The sequence below is a fragment of the Suricata suricatta genome, chromosome 1 (assembly GCF_006229205.1).
Source record: "Suricata suricatta isolate VVHF042 chromosome 1, meerkat_22Aug2017_6uvM2_HiC, whole genome shotgun sequence".
Taxonomy (NCBI): domain Eukaryota; kingdom Metazoa; phylum Chordata; class Mammalia; order Carnivora; family Herpestidae; genus Suricata; species Suricata suricatta.
This window is the reverse complement of record NC_043700.1, coordinates 2,684,976-2,700,309: the sequence shown is the minus strand read 5'-3', so window position 1 is coordinate 2,700,309 and position 15,334 is coordinate 2,684,976. Positions and strand designations below refer to the sequence as shown.

The following is a 15,334-nucleotide window of genomic DNA, read 5'->3' as shown; positions in this document are numbered from 1 at the left end:
TCTCTCTTTCTCTCTTTCTTTCTTTTTATCCCCATCCCTCAATCTCTGCTTCCGTCTTCAGTCTCTCCCTCTCCCTCTCTTTGCTTCTCTCTCTTCCTGTTTCTCTTTTTATGTCTCTCTCTCCCTCTCCCCCCTCTTTCTTTGTATCTATCTCTCCCACTCTCTCTCTGTTTCTTTTATTCTCTTTCCTTTTTTCCATTTCTCTTTCCCACCTCCGTCTCCCTCTCCCTCTCTCTTTTCCTCTCTCTCCCTTTGTGTATCTCTCTCTCTCTTTCTCTGTCTTTCTCTCTCTCTCTCTCTGTCTTCACATCCACTGAAAGTTTATTTCCAGTCCTTTCTATTAAAAATAGTCTGGCATGAATATGAATTTATCTTTTCACATGCTTTATTTTTTAAACAACAGGTTACACATGGCCTGCAGAAATAGTGGGTTCCAAATTAAGATATATCTCATTCATTCCAGAGAGCTGCAGACTTGTTCACAGCATAATACTAAAACAGGAGTGTTTGTGGCAACTTTCTTCATAACAGTAGGAGATTGGTAGCCATGTCCTTACACATGCAAATGATGGGGCGCCTGGGGGGCTCAGTCAGTTAAGTGTCAGACTTCAGCTCAGGTCATGATCTTGCAGTTCGGGAGTTTGAGCCCAGCCTTGGTCTCTGTGCTGACAGCTCAGAGCCTGGAGCTGCTTCAGATTCTATGTCTCCCTCTCTCTCTGCCCCCCCCCTTACAGTCTATCTCTCTCTCAAAAATAAATAAATATTAAAAAACAAAAACACAAAACCCATGTAACTGATTGTGCAAACTGAGCATTGCACACCGTGGTGCCCTTGGCAGTGAGGAGGAAGGGTCCACTGATGCACATGCCAAGGGCGCGTCTGGAGAGGTTCCGTTTCTACAACATTCCATAGAGACAGACACAGATGGACGGTTGTCAGGGGTTAGCGGGGGGTCTTGCCTGGTTCGATATCAACATCCACAGTAGTGAGACAAGACACTTACGTCGGGGAACCGGGTGCAGGGACGCGGAGTCATTATTTCTTCCCAGTGGCACATGAACCCACCAGCACCCCGAAACCAAGTGTATGCAGAAGATAACAGAACCCCATAGTGATGCTCCACCAAATAACTGAGGGGAAGCAAATACCCACACGTCTCCAAATCCCCGTCTGTAACTTTTCTACTGAGTGACTTCTGCAGACACGTTGTCCGTGCGCACGTGGAAACCTTGGTTGGGTTTGGAAACACTGGTCCCTGAGCCGCATCACTCACAGCTCGTGAAGCTTTGGCAAGGTCACCTGCTTGTTTTCCTTTCGAGGTTCCGAGGAGGGGAAGGCATTAACACTATCAGTGACGTTTAATTACTGTCACATTACAAGGGAAGAACGTAATCTGCTCTTTCACTGAGTTTCAGTCGCTAAAATTCAGCTTCTCGTTGGGTACGTTCCCATTTATCAGAACACCTTCACAGCCTAGGACTGACCTCTCTGTCCAGTGTCGCCCTGCAGTAAACATCTGCTGCCATGTGTACAAAACTAGCCTGTCTCATCCAGCCCTGGGAAAAGTCAGAACTGCATCCGTTGTCCAGGACCAGGTTTTCTATGAAAGTCAACTCTGCCTCATCGATGGCGTTTCCTGAGTTGAAACCAGTAATCGTGGGGGGTGGTTTGCACAGCGAGCTGCACGATCCTTCTGGAAGGCTTCCTTGTCTTCTGTGAGTGATGGTGTTCGACCACGATACAGCTAAGCAAGTGAGCCACAGATAGGATTCTTATGAGTTTTCCCCTTGAACAATATTATGATAAATTCATACAATAGCATTTGATTTTTCCCCTCTCTACCAGGAGGATCAAGCAAAGAAAATGAGCTTGCCCTTCAGTCTTTGATGCTTTCTGATGTGTGACAACCACAGTCTAGTGATAAGAATTAAGCCTCACACTTGAAATGAGCAGTGAGTCAGGTGTTCACGCTGTCTCCTTCAGATTCCTGTCTGCAGTTTTTCCCTTCTCTTTCTTAGCCATGTTATTATTTCATATTATCTTTTTTTTCATGTTAATTCTTTGGAGAAGCAATACATAAAGTGGGTAATAAAATAATGATTGACATAACCTTAGATTTTCCTAATCCTAACAAATTAGCCTACTGGAAGGGTTTGATACCACATCTCTTGAGAAGAGGATGAGAGCTTGCTAGACTTACTCCTGAAATGCTGTCAACATGCGGAAAATAACATCTTCCACTTAGAAACCGCCTCTTGTGTGTCCTGTGTGCATCACGCTTCTGCTGCTTTGGAAAATGTATAATCATGATGCTGTCGTGTTTTGTATCGGAATCAAGTACGTCAAAGATACAGAAAGGTTAGGAAAGCACATGAGAGGACCACAGAGCTGACACCCCCTGCCCCCCTCGTAGCAGATTCAGTTTAAATGGTTGACTGCCAGGCCCCGCTGGGAGGGCTGTGGGCACGGAGGTTACAGGGCACCGAGGACCAGGGCTCGTGGGCTCTGCATTCCCCCCCATCCACTCGGGAAGGCAGGGGGTCCCTCCCTGCAGCCCCTCCCGAACCAGACTTGGTGCCAGGATCTGGCTTAGAGGTGAGGCTGCCTCTGGGCCTCACCAGTAATGTGTTATTTTAGGGGCCACCCTGATAACAATGCACAACATGTCTCTGCTTGCTAGGCATGGATTTGTTTTTCATGTTCACGTTTTCCTGTCTCTGACTCGGGATGTGTCTTTCAGTCATTAATAAGAACACCTCATGCTACTTTTTTTTTTAAATTTTTCTTTCTCAGTGCAGCAGGAAATAATTCTGCATCTCATAACCGGCGGCACCGAGACTGGTGTCATTGCAGGTAGTGACCCGGGGAGTGCAGAGAAGCGCAGGGAGGTGGGTGGAGGCTTGGAGACTGAGGGCGTTGGGGACACGGGCCTCAGAGCCTGTGTGTCCGCAGGGAGGAGAGCAGAGGGGAAGCAGGGTCAACCCTGTGGCCGTCTGAGGAATGTCCCAGCAGGAAGCCCCACACGTGCGGCGTCACAGGTCGGGTTGGTGTGCAGGGTGCCGTGTGGAAAGGCAGGAAGGCCGAGGTTCGCGGTGGGAGAGAGTGGAATGGGGGAGCCGTCTGCAGTTCGGCAGGAGCAAGGCCACGAGGGGTCCACACCCTGCACGGCCTTCTGGCCTGGGCAGCCCGTGCAGTGGGCAGGGGCAGTGGCCGATACCACCTTCTGTTGGAGGAACAAAGTGAGTGATGCATGACGGGTAGACCATAGGGAGGGGAGAGGCCGCAAAGGACCCAGGGGGCTGGGCAGGTGGACACGGCCGGTGGAGTGGATGCTAAATGTGGGCAGGGAGTCTTTGTGCAGGTGCGGAGGATGACAGCAGGTTCAGGAGATGAGACAGGGCTGAGGGAGGAGGGAGACCGCCGTGGTGTGAGCTGGGGTGGCCTGGGCAGACACCTGCAGCCCCCCAGGTGTGCTGTGAGGATGGAAGCTCTGGGCAGACACCCGCAGCCCCCCCAGGTGTGCTGTGAGGCCGGGATGCTGGGGGCAGACACCTGCAGCCCCCCAGGTGTGCTGTGAGGCTGGGCTCTGGGCAGACACCTGCAGTCCCCCCCCAGGTATGCTGTGAGGAGGGGGTTCTGGGCAGACACCCGCAGTCCCTGCTGCTTCCGGTCCCGGGGTTGGGAGTGCCGTGGGGAGGAGCTGAAGGGCGGGCAGCTGATCCGGGCATATTGTTTGGCCATCACATCTGCGTTCCCTCGTCCCCTGACCTCTTGCTGCCAGGATGGGGGGCAGCACCCTGCCCCCTGGGTGTCACCGGTGGGGAGCGACAGAGGGGCCCCAGGAGAGGTGTTCATCTCCGGACCCTGGGCGTGTAGGACGCCCCTAGGCAGCCCCCCCTCTCTGCTAGCAGCCCCTCCCTGGAGCCATCATGCTGGGGTGACCCCTGCTACTGGCCCGGGGCACAGTCTTAACTCGCCCCTGCAGTTCGCTCACACCCAACCACAGATGTGTCCACAGCTCGTCACCGAGGCCGCCTCCGTCCACCAGGCAGAGTGTACAGTCCCTCCCCGGACACTGCCGGGTAGCCGGTGGGCAGGACTCGAGGAAGGAGTGTCTGGATGAGAAGAGGCAGGAGCAGACCTGACTGCAGAGCTGGGCCGGCTGGGAGACGGGCGGTTGACCACTGACGGGGGGACTCAGGGGAAGGTAGAGGGAGCAGACAGTCATGTGACGGGGGCTCCGGGGAAGGAGAGCAAACAGCCGTGTGTAGACTCCACACGTGCGGAGGAGGGTTGTCCTCATGTTTTAGGGGAGGGGAGGACAGCCCGGGCCATGGTCGTCGCTTACCAGGGCGCGTTTGGACTTCAAAGGGAAGGGATGACAGTGTTGAAACAGCTGCGCTTAAAGGCAGTGAACTCACATCGCGCCTGTCAGGGACTGCCGTTTTCTGTAACATTGACTTATGTGGAATAAGCAATACTGAAGTAGCAAGATGTCTTTATAATTGCTCTGAAGAAATTAAACAGAAAAAAATCATAAAACAGGCTTGTTATTTAGTTTTGCTATTAAGTGTATGAACATCAACTACTAATTAGATAAATTTTGCATTAGGGATTGACCTGAAAATGAAATGGAGTCCTTAAAAAATTAAAAAATCTGTTTAATTATTTCCTATAGATGTGTCCTTCTGAAGGGCGGTGTATGGATAGGAAGGACTCGGGATTATTTCCCGGCTGGCTTTGTCACACACTTTAGCACGAGAAAGCTCTGAAAGTACCAGAATGCTGTCTGCACCTCAGATCCAGCAACCCGTTTTCTTCTAGGGTATTCCAGCGATGGCTTTCAGGTGCTTTCAGCTGACAGGAAAGCAGAGGGACCTGTGACCTGGAAAGGGCATATTTGGTCTCCAGAGGGAGTACTGGGCCTGGGAACCATCTGAAATGGTGAAGAGCAGGTCACCTCTTTCCACAGGGGGCCTCAGAGTTGGAGTGACCAGACGGCAGAGATGACTGAAGTCCCTGCACTGCAGGGGCCGCTGAGCCGCCAGCACTGGCCTGTTGGCCTTTCTTCCTTGTCTTCTTCCAGTGGGGAAGTTAGAAGCCATTGCACACATGAATCTAGCTTAAAACCAAAACAGAAAGGAAGAAAGGAAGGAAGGGGAGGAAAGATCAAAGGAAGGAAAGAAGGAAGGAAGGAAAGATGGATGGAAGAAAAGAAAAAGAGAAGGAAGGAAGGAAGGAAGGAAGGAAGGAAGGAAGGAAGGAAAATGAGGAGGCGGACACTGCCATCTTCTACGAGAAGAAAAACACCGTAGCCACCCTGGCTGGCAAATGGCTGCTGGACAGGCTGACCCACAGCCGTGCCCCGTCCCTGTTCGGTCGTGGCCCCCACACCGACTTTCTAGAATGACATTGACCGCTCACCAGAAGAGGTCCCACAAAGCGCACACGCGAACTGTGCCAGTTACGTAAGCGAGGGATCTTGAGAAACGAAGCCAGAAGCAAGCCGCCCACACCACACGCCACCACAAAGAGGAAAATGTCAACTTAGGAACAAAGGGAAAATTAACAAAACATGTTGTTTACTTAATTCCTGACATGAGAAGCAGAAATGATTCTGATAGGGAAGAGTTGTGGGAAGAATGTGCCAGAAGGCACTGTCAAGGAACTGGAGATAGAGCTGAAAGCTCAGAAAGTCTGGAGATAAACAGAGTTTGGAAGAGACAGACAAGAAACTACGTCTTTACATTCCAGGCTGCAGACCCACAAGTCTCATCAAATAAGGTTTCTTTCTTTCATTGCTTCTTTAAAACTTATTGTAAGGTTTTATCAAAATGTGACTTTCTAACCTCTTAAACTATGCATAAAATACATTTCTTAGATTATAATTTCAAATAAAACTAGGTTCCTATTATATCATTTTTCAGCAGACTTGTTTTTTTCCCTGATTTGTTCCCACATCTTACAATGACTGTCATATGCTGTGTGCTACTGGAGAAGGCTGGCAGTCACTCCTTATCCTTTGATAATGTATGTTCTCATTGATTAAATGGGCATCCTGTGTTTGCCTGTGTGTGTTTAGTCACTACAAATATGCCACATATGTCAGAGCAGGTCAGTATCATGTAAACAGTGTGGGATATAAATAAGCTTCCATTCTGAAAGTGCTTAATCAATAAGAAGTGGTGTCAGTCGGTTAAGTGTCTGACTTTGGCTCAGGTCATGATCTCGCGGTTTTTGGGTTCGAGCCCCGCGTTGGGCTCTGTGCTGACAGCTCACACAGCCTGGAGCTGATTCAGATTCTGTGTCTCCTTCTCTCTCTGCCCCTCCCCTGCTCATGCTCTGTCTCTCTCTGTCTTCAATAATAAACATTAAAAAAATAAAAAATAAAAAGAAGTAGTGACCACCTTCTTGAGATTCCCATTTGTGTATTTGGGTCAAGGGACTTGGCCGCAATCCTCTACTAAAGCTCTAAATTCAGTTGCTTGACAATACTTAGGAACAATCATTGTACGTGGTTTTTCCTTTGACCTTCTACATCTTCTTTGCATATATCCCCCAAGTCAAACATTTTATTTAAAAATATATTTCTTTAAACTGAATTCAGTTATTTCCCAATCATCTTCAGCTGTCTCCCCGTGCCTGTTTGCTGCCGTAATATCTATAATAAAATAGGATGAAACCATTCCCAAACAATCTATTAAGTCAGTATTCTGGTGATTTGTTGATTGATAACTACCAGTTGGGTTCTGAAACTCTTTCTCAGACCGTATCATTATGTTATAATATTTAGAAGAGGCAACAGCAAGAACTAAACAGATGGAATGGCGTTCACCTAAAGAGCTTTGATAGAATCACATTACAGTCTGATACCATTAAGGATCTGTTTACATCTGAAAAATGATTACACAGCACTGTGTCATTTGCTGTAAATAACAGACTGCCCAAACAGCAGCGGATGATATTTTATCTTTCACTGTAGGGGTGCTTATCAGCAGGCTGGTAGAAAATACCAGGGATAGGCTATGAAGTTAATTTCTCCAGCATTATAGATAAATAGGAAGAAATTGCTAGAAAGCCATTGAACAGGGGCACCTGGGTGGCTCGGATGGTTAAGTGTCCAACTGTTGATCTCGGCTCAGGTCATGATCTCACGTTCCTGAGATTGAGCCCCACATGGGGCTCTGCCCTGACACTGAGACACCTGCTTGAGGTTCTCTCTGCCCCTCCCCTTGATACCGCTAAATAAGCAAATAAATAAATAAATAAACAAATTTAAATATGTATATAAGTCCTTGAACATGGGGCACCTGGGTGTCTCAGTCAGTTAAGCATCTGACTTTGGCTCAGGTCATGATCTTGTAGTTCATGAGTTCAAGCCCTGCATCAGGCTCTGTGCTGACAGCTCAGGGCCTGGAGCAGCTTGACATTCTATGTCTCCCTCACTCTCTGCCCCTCCCCTACTCGCTCTGTCTCTCTCAAAAATAAATACACATAAAAATGTTAAGTCCTTAAACAAAGTATCATCGTACACAGAAGAAATTCAAAGTGAGTGGAGGCACTACGTGTTTTATCTTAGTTTTGGTAAGAATTTCATTGGCATTCAACCCGAGTTACAAAAGGACATCTATGAGCAAGTTTTGTTAGTTGTTTATTGGTGAGGAAGAAATAAAATAAAAGTAGGAGGGAGTTGATGTACCTCTAATCTGAGCTCTAGTACTGTGGATGGGGACACGTCCTACTGACAAAAAGGCACAGGGTGGGATGGGGCAGAGAGGAGGCCCATGAAAACAGGTTCCAAAAATTTCTAAAAACTCAGAATGATATCGTGACTTTCAGGTAGGGACAGACCCGATTTGCTGATGAAGTGAATACACACGCGGACTGGACTACTGAAGCGGCGTATTTAAGAGACGGACCCGTAGGACGGTCGGGTGCGGGAAATCCTGAGTATCCGAGGTCGGTTACTGCACTTCCGGAGGACCCAGAAAGGGACCGGGAGCGGCCAGCTGGGCAATAGCGCTGGAACGACCTCTGTAAACAGGTCTGGAAACGGAGGAGGCTGATTTTTAGCGGTTACAAACTCCGTGTCTTGGTGGGATTATGAAGCATCCAGCGTGTCCCCTGAGGGCAGGGCAGGTGCGTCGGGCAGCTGGTGTCCTGACAGCAGCCCTGTGGTTTATAAGCTCCCCTGTACCACAGGGTCTGGGATCCTACAGGCTCTGTCTCCCAGGACCTCTTACCAGCAGGTTCCTCTTCTCTCTGAGGAACTAAAAACAGGAACATGAGGTTGAGAGTTCCGATAATACAGTCCGAAAATCCAGGGTTTAAACCTTGTCTTCTCTGTTTACAGCCTGAGCGTCTGCTCAGTGTTTGGAATACTATGTGCTTTCAGTTCCTTTTCTGGAAATCGAGATAGTTGGTAGAAGCTGTTTCAGGTACTTGCAAATGTGCTGTGAAGTGTTAGCAAGGGGCGAGCAAGAAAATGCATAAACAGTATCCATTTGATAAAAATTCCATACTTAGCCGTGTGGCGGGCACTGTGCCCACCACCCCAGAAAAGAAAAAGAAAAAGAGGAAAAAGCACACACAGCCGCTGCTCTAATACTGTTGTTACACTCATTTAAAGTCTATACAACAGGGGCGCCTGGGGGGCTCCGTCGTTTGAGCGTCCGACTTCGGCTCAGGTCATGATCTCATGGCTCAAGAGTTTGAGCCCCACGTCGGGCTCTGTGCTGACAGCTCGGAGCCTGGAGCTGCTTCAGAGTCTGTGTCTGCCTCTCTCTATGCCCCTCCCCTGCTCACACTGTCTCTCTCTCTCTCTCTCAAAAATAAACGTTAAAAAATTTAAAAATAAAGTCTATGTAACATATAGTGAGTGATTTAGATAGTTCTTAGCACATAGTAGGTGGTTAGTAAATATTATTTGTTACTTTTAACATCGGCAATAATAGTGTAGTAGCATTTTCCTCATGGCAGATATTCCTAGATTCCATGGGGACATGTCACCAAAAAAAGAGAAACATGCATACATGTACATGTTCCGTATGTGCACATGTATGTATGTACACACATTTAACAACTATGGTTTAGTTTAGAAGCCCCTCTATAATATCTCATGCATATGTATGTGTGCACGCCCCCCCCCACACACAGATACCAATTACTGATCATAAAAGAGATATACTCAAATGAGAAGCTGCCCCTGTGACCCGCGCACCTGAACTGGTTCAGTGCACAGCCTGTGCCACCAGACCCAGTGGCTCTGGCTGTGCATGTGTGTGTGTTTTGGGAGCTGGCAGCAGCGCATATAGATACAGAAAATGATCAATTATAGAGGAACAAATTAGTAACACCGGCATACTTTATTCTGTGGTGAGTTTTGTACTAAAAATATCTTTAACAACTTTGGGAGGTTTGTTTTATGACAGCAAACCGCACACATTTAAAACATGTAATTGAAGTGTTCTGACAGATGTGTCCAGTTGTCTTTCGCTGTCCTACGGCGACAACACGGAGCATTTCCATCACCCCACAGAACTTCTTGTCCCTCTTTGTCCCTGGCTGCGGTTATCAAGAATAAAATTCCTATCAACGTCTGAGAAGCGGTCTCTGCACATACGTGTTCATTTCTCCCGGAAGCCACCCGGTATGGGACGGTGGCGTGTTTAGGGCGTGTGTCACTTTTCAGAGCTATCACACTGCCTCCGAAGAGGCGGGAGCATTCTGCGTGGCCGTAGGCAGTGTCCGTCCTCTACATTTGGGCCAACATTCGGGGTGGTCAAGGTTTTAAACTAGCCTTTCTGCTAGGTATGCATGAACATTTTATTTTTAGCCCTCATTTAAATCTCAGTGCTTTCTGGGGCACCTGGGTGGCTCAGTCGGTTGAGAGTCCGACTTCAGCTCAGGTCATGATCTCACAGCTTGTGAGTTCGAGTTGGGCTCTGTGCTGACAGCTCAGAGTCTGGAGCCTGCTTTGGATTCTGTGTCTCCTTCTCTCTCTGCCCTTCCCCAACTTGTGCTCTGCCTCTCTGTCTCTCAAAAATAAATAAATGTAAAAAAAAGTTAAAAAAAATAAATCTGAATGCTTTCTTTGGGAGCATGGTCTCGACAGGCCCATTGGGGAGTGGCGTTGAGGACCCCCAGGCTCCTCGGTGTCCGGTGTCCTCTCTCTGCCAGGACCCTTGCTGCGGTCTGACCCGTCCCACAGGGCCCACTGCCCACTTCCCTGAATGACATGTGCCCTCAGAAACCGCGTCGGGTGGCAGTTCTGGCTGCAGCGGTGCTTCTGTCTTCATTCGCGTGGATGTTAATTCCACATTCATTGCATGCGATTTGGATGTTGTTTCCAGACCCTCGCACAGCCTAGTGGAAATTGTCCGAGGCTCTTAAAACATACATGATCCTTCTCTTCCATCTACTCAATGTCACATTTCAGGCACTGCCGGGATAACACCTATTTTCTGATGAATTTCAGGGAGAAGAAAAAGTAGATGTTATCACCAGATCATGCAATTTGATAAAATCGCTGGGTTCTTGAGTGAATTAAGGCTTAATTTCACTTCTGGATGTTAAAACTCCTTTGCCTCGTTCAAGTCTCTCCGAGGGCACCTGCCAGCTGGAAGGTTTGCCAGCTCAGCTCGCCACTGGCTGCTCCCCATCACACTCCATAGCGGTTGATTTGATGTGCAAACACCCCCTCTGTCTGGGCAGTGGGTCCTCTGGAGCGGGTTTTGAAATGAGCTCTTTTGCATTTCTGCATTTGATTAAAATAGCTGATTAGTAGCCTAAGTACATTAAATACTACCTTTACATGCCCATGGAATTTGGAAAAAAAAAACCACCTTATAAAAGACGTTTTAGGAAGATCGGTATTTTCCAGGGCCGTGTTACGGGTATGAGATTTGCAGAGGATGGCTGAAACATGAATATTTTCTCATAAACATTATTGATGGCAAAAGGTTCCGCAGAGTGTAAAATAATCTCCATATTCAAGAGTCAATTACTACTAAGTAGTTTCTTTCTCTTTAATCTTCATTGAACATTTTTACCATTTGACCATGGGAGTCTTCACTTTAAGTCTTCCAGAAATATACCAGTAGGGATTGGTGAACAGTTAAATGTTATTAGCGCTACTTAATTTTTATGATTACTTCTAGTTATTCTTAAAAGAAGACTGAGTCATCGACCTATTAGGAACTTGGACTTTGAAAAAACTATGGCTATTTCTGCCTTCATTTTCCTGTCTTCCACTTCCGATTCCCATTTTAATTGTCGCATTTTGTGGTTTGTAATGAAGTCAGGTGGTCACAGTACTTCAAAGCACAGTAAAGCCTGAACATTATTACACTTCCCAGTGTTTTAAAAGGTAATGTAACCAGGCTCGGCCATTATCTGCCACTTAGCACCAGTCACCTGACGCCTGGCCCCTGGGTTCACTGCAGAGCGTCTTGTAACAAATGGGGAAGTAGATCCTAATGTTAACAATGGTGTGAGTTCACAAGTGTTTCTAGAAGTTAACTCTGGTGTCTGGCTTTGAAACTGGCAGACGAGGAGTGAAAGCACTGTATTCTTGTCCTGTCCTGTTTGTGAGGAGAAACTGCTTCAGGGCACGTCGAGAAGGGAAAGGTGTTGATTTCTTGGAAGAGCCGACATGGACTGTCTCCCGCTATGTCCGGGCAGTTGACTTGGAAAGTGACCGTCCTAATTAGGGACCGAAGAGGGGCTCCCAGCAGGGTCGGCGGGTTAAGCATCCTGCTTTGGCTCAGGTCATGATCTCACAGATTTCGAGTTCAAGCCCCGCGTCAGGTTCTCTGCTGTCAGCACAGAGCCTGCTTCAGGTCCTCTGTCCACCCCCCCTCCACTGCTCTCTCTCCCTCTCAAAAATCAATAATAGGTAAATAAAAACAAAAGAGCTAGACATGGCAGACTGTGTTCAAGAGAGGTCAAGAGCTGTTCCAGGCGTCCGTGAATCTGTCGTGATCCACATGACGGAGACTGCAGGACAGAATCGCTCCTGGTTTTGAACAGGAAAGCGCGTCATGCGTGTCACCCCTGGGACTTCTCGGGAGCAGCACGAACCTCCCGGAAAGCCACACCCTGAGTCTAGCAGGGACGTCCACTCCCTCAGAAGCAGCTAGTTTCAGCCCTTATATTTGCCGGTTGTTTGAAGAAAAATGTGGGAGACCGGCAAGTACAAATTTGGAAAATGTTATAAAATATGAGTTTCATGCAATTACCTGGCTTTGCTCTTTTCTATTTTCACACATTGTTCGGAGTATTTGCAGAGTGGTGCGGCTTCTGGTTTGTGATTTCTTACCCCACACAGGCCGCGTTTTGGATTCATAGTGACACACTTCTACTGGAGATAAGATCCCTGTGGCCCTAGAGGCAAACCCAGCGCAGCCCTCACTCCTCGGCCGTGCTGGGCTCCAGCTGCGAACACCCCCCCCCCCGTGGTCTCCTCTGGCCAGTCCAGCGCTCGCAGGTCACAGGGCCCCGACCTCAGTGTCACCTGCACCCGCGAGAGCCTGCTCTGGTCTTACGTTGGGTCAGCGTGCCGTCCTTGGGCAGAAACAGTACACGTGAACCAGGCCAGAGTTTTGTTCACGTGCCTATCGAGGGCAGAAGGCACAGGACAACAAAGGCGGCAGAAAATGGAAGCTCTCTGGGCTGCTGGCTGTTGTGACAGTGGGTGTTCACGTCCCCCGTAATTATTGCCAAAGACTCCTACCCCCGGCAGTTCCCGCCCTGGGCTGTCTGCAGTGCTGCGCGGCTCTGGGAGCGTTCAGGGCCACGTGCGCCCTGTCTTACGGACTGTTCTCTGAATGGCAGGTGACGTTTCAAAAATGTGCATATTTTCCATTTCTGAGGAACGTGTGCCAGTCTCTCCTGAGAGAAACAGCAAAGGAAGGAAGGGCATTCTATAGCACAAGAAGACACACTTTTTTCTTTCAAATCAGTGAATAAGAAAATTTTATTTCCAAATTATGATATTATTGCTTTCTCAGTATCACGACAAGAACAACTAACGAATCTTACTACGTGCATTGCCCCGATCTGCGCACAGTCACTAAGCTACTTTATGTGTGTGCAAACATGGCAAACACAGATCACAGGTGTGACTCTGTGACACGTTTTCCTTGGCACACTGTCAGTGAGTGTGTAATAGGACAGTGTGGCCTGCTGTTCAGTCATTTCCCAAGTTTTTAATCAGATCAAATTGCATTTTTTATGAACAGACTACACTTGGCCACATCTGGCTTTATCAGCCAAGTGCAGTAAACTTTGTGTAAATCGCAGTGTATTTAAATTTTGCCCTCACATGCAAAGTAGCTTCCTGTACTGCTAAGTGTGTGTTCCTATTGGAAGTTAGAGAATGAGTACATACAGCAAAACACTTTGAAAAGTAATTGATGAATTGTAATAAAATTGCTCTACAAGACCATTGGAGAGTCTGCTCTCTCCTCAACTTTTGAGTGTATGGTCCATGTTATCACCTGGAGTCCCCCTGTTGTGGGCAACATTCCCAGGACCTCTAGTTGTAAGGTGAACAGTAACTTATAACTTGAGGTCTGTGCCCCTTGACTACCTTCCCTCCTTCTCCCCCCACCTCACCCCTGGTAACCACAAGTTTGCTGTTTCTGTGAGGTCAGTTTTGTTGGATTCCACGTGTAAGTGAGGTTACACGGTGTTTGTCATGTTTGACTTACTCACTTAGCATACGCCCTCAAGGTTCGTCCACAGTGTGGCAAATGGCAGGATTTCTTTCCTTTCCATCGCCCTGTGACATTCCGTCATGTATGTATGCATCACAGTTTTCAGAGTCATCCATTCACGCACAAATGGTTTCCATGTTCCATGTCTTTATCATAGAAACCTACTGCTGCGGTGAACACGGGGGTGCCCCTGTCTCTTCAGGACGATGATTTCGTTTCTTCAGATACGTATCCAGAAGGAGGACGGTTGGAATTATATTGTAGTTTATTTTTAATTTTTGGGAAACCTCCATACGTTCTCCACAGCGGCTGCACCAGTTTGCATCCCCACCAGCAGTGCACGAGGGCCCCTCTCCCCACATCCCCGCCGGCATCTGTGTTTCTTGTCTTGTTGATGTCAGCATGGGGCAGGGCGGCATCTCATCGTGGTTCTGATCTGCCTTGTCCTGATAATGAGTGAGGTTTGTGTACCTTTTGGGGCACCTGTTGGCCATTTGTATGTCTTTGAAAAAAATGCCTATTTGGGTGATTTGGCCATTTTTTCAATTAGGTTATTTACTTATTTTTTAATTTTATTATCACTATTTCTTTGCTATTCAGCTGTATTGGTTCCTTAAATATTTTGGATATTAACCTCTTATAGATAAATATTTGTAAATATTGTCTTTCTTTCCATAGGCTGTATTTTCACATTGTTCATCGTTTCTTCTGCTTCATGGAAATGGTCCTACTTGATATCTGCTTCTGTTGCTTATGGTTTGGTGTCATATCCAAAAAGTCATTGCCAAGACCCATGTCAAGGAGCTTTTTCCTTGTGTTTTCTTCTGGGCATTTCATAGCTTTTGGTCTTACAGACTTTAACCCACTTTGAGTCAGTTTTGTGTGTGGTCAGAGCCCAGCTTCACTCTTCTGCACGTGGATGCTGAGTTTCCACAACGCCTTTATTGGAGAGGCCATCATTTCCTCACTGAGGCTCTTGGCTCCCTTGTGAAATCCTAGATGACCATCGACACGCAGGGCTCTGTCTGGGCACCTGTCTCGTCTGTCGATCTGCAGGCCTGCTCTCCCGCCAGTGCCCCACTGCTCTGACCACGAGAGCTTTGTAGTGTGGTCTGCAGTCAGGACATATGATGCCTCCAACATTGTTCTTCCTCAAGATCACCTTGGCTCTTTGGAGTCTTTGGTGGTTACATACACATGTTAGGATTATTTTTCTACTTTTTGTAAAAAAACAAAATTGTGGTTCTTGGTCTGGGGGGGTCCAGGAGCTATTTCAGCCTCACCTCTGAGTTCAGGGATTTTCCCAACCATATCGTATCTCTGGATAGTTGCTAGTTGGTCTGCTTTTGAGGGGACTGTAGTCGGAAATGGCTTATATCACCATCTTGATCATGTCACTCCTGACCAATTGAGTACTAATTGTAAAAAGCCAAGTAAATACTCCTGTAGTGACCGAGACCTCAGCAACCTAGTGTATCTCCCATGTCAAACAGAAATTGTATGACCTTGTCAAAAATAGGTTTACGGAGGGCCGCCTGTGTGGCTCAGTCAGTTAAATGTCTAACTCCTGGTTTTGGCTCAGGTCATGATTGTATGGTTTGTGGATTCGAGCCCCA

The 15,334-nt window shown here is 47.5% G+C and overlaps 1 protein-coding gene across 1 annotated transcript in view; it reads left to right on the top strand.

The window, feature by feature from the left end:
• Positions 1 to 15,334, top strand: part of CSMD1 (CUB and Sushi multiple domains 1) — a 1,512,254-nt gene that overhangs the window by 1,136,126 nt on the left and 360,794 nt on the right. The window contains exons 15-20 of the mRNA XM_029933196.1: positions 2,794 to 3,239; positions 3,347 to 3,566; positions 3,645 to 4,089; positions 12,389 to 12,550; positions 12,726 to 12,834; positions 13,876 to 13,964. Coding sequence (XP_029789056.1) covers positions 2,794 to 3,239; positions 3,347 to 3,566; positions 3,645 to 4,089; positions 12,389 to 12,550; positions 12,726 to 12,834; positions 13,876 to 13,964 — 1,471 coding nt within the window. The remainder of the gene's footprint in view (positions 1 to 2,793; positions 3,240 to 3,346; positions 3,567 to 3,644; positions 4,090 to 12,388; positions 12,551 to 12,725; positions 12,835 to 13,875; positions 13,965 to 15,334) is intronic.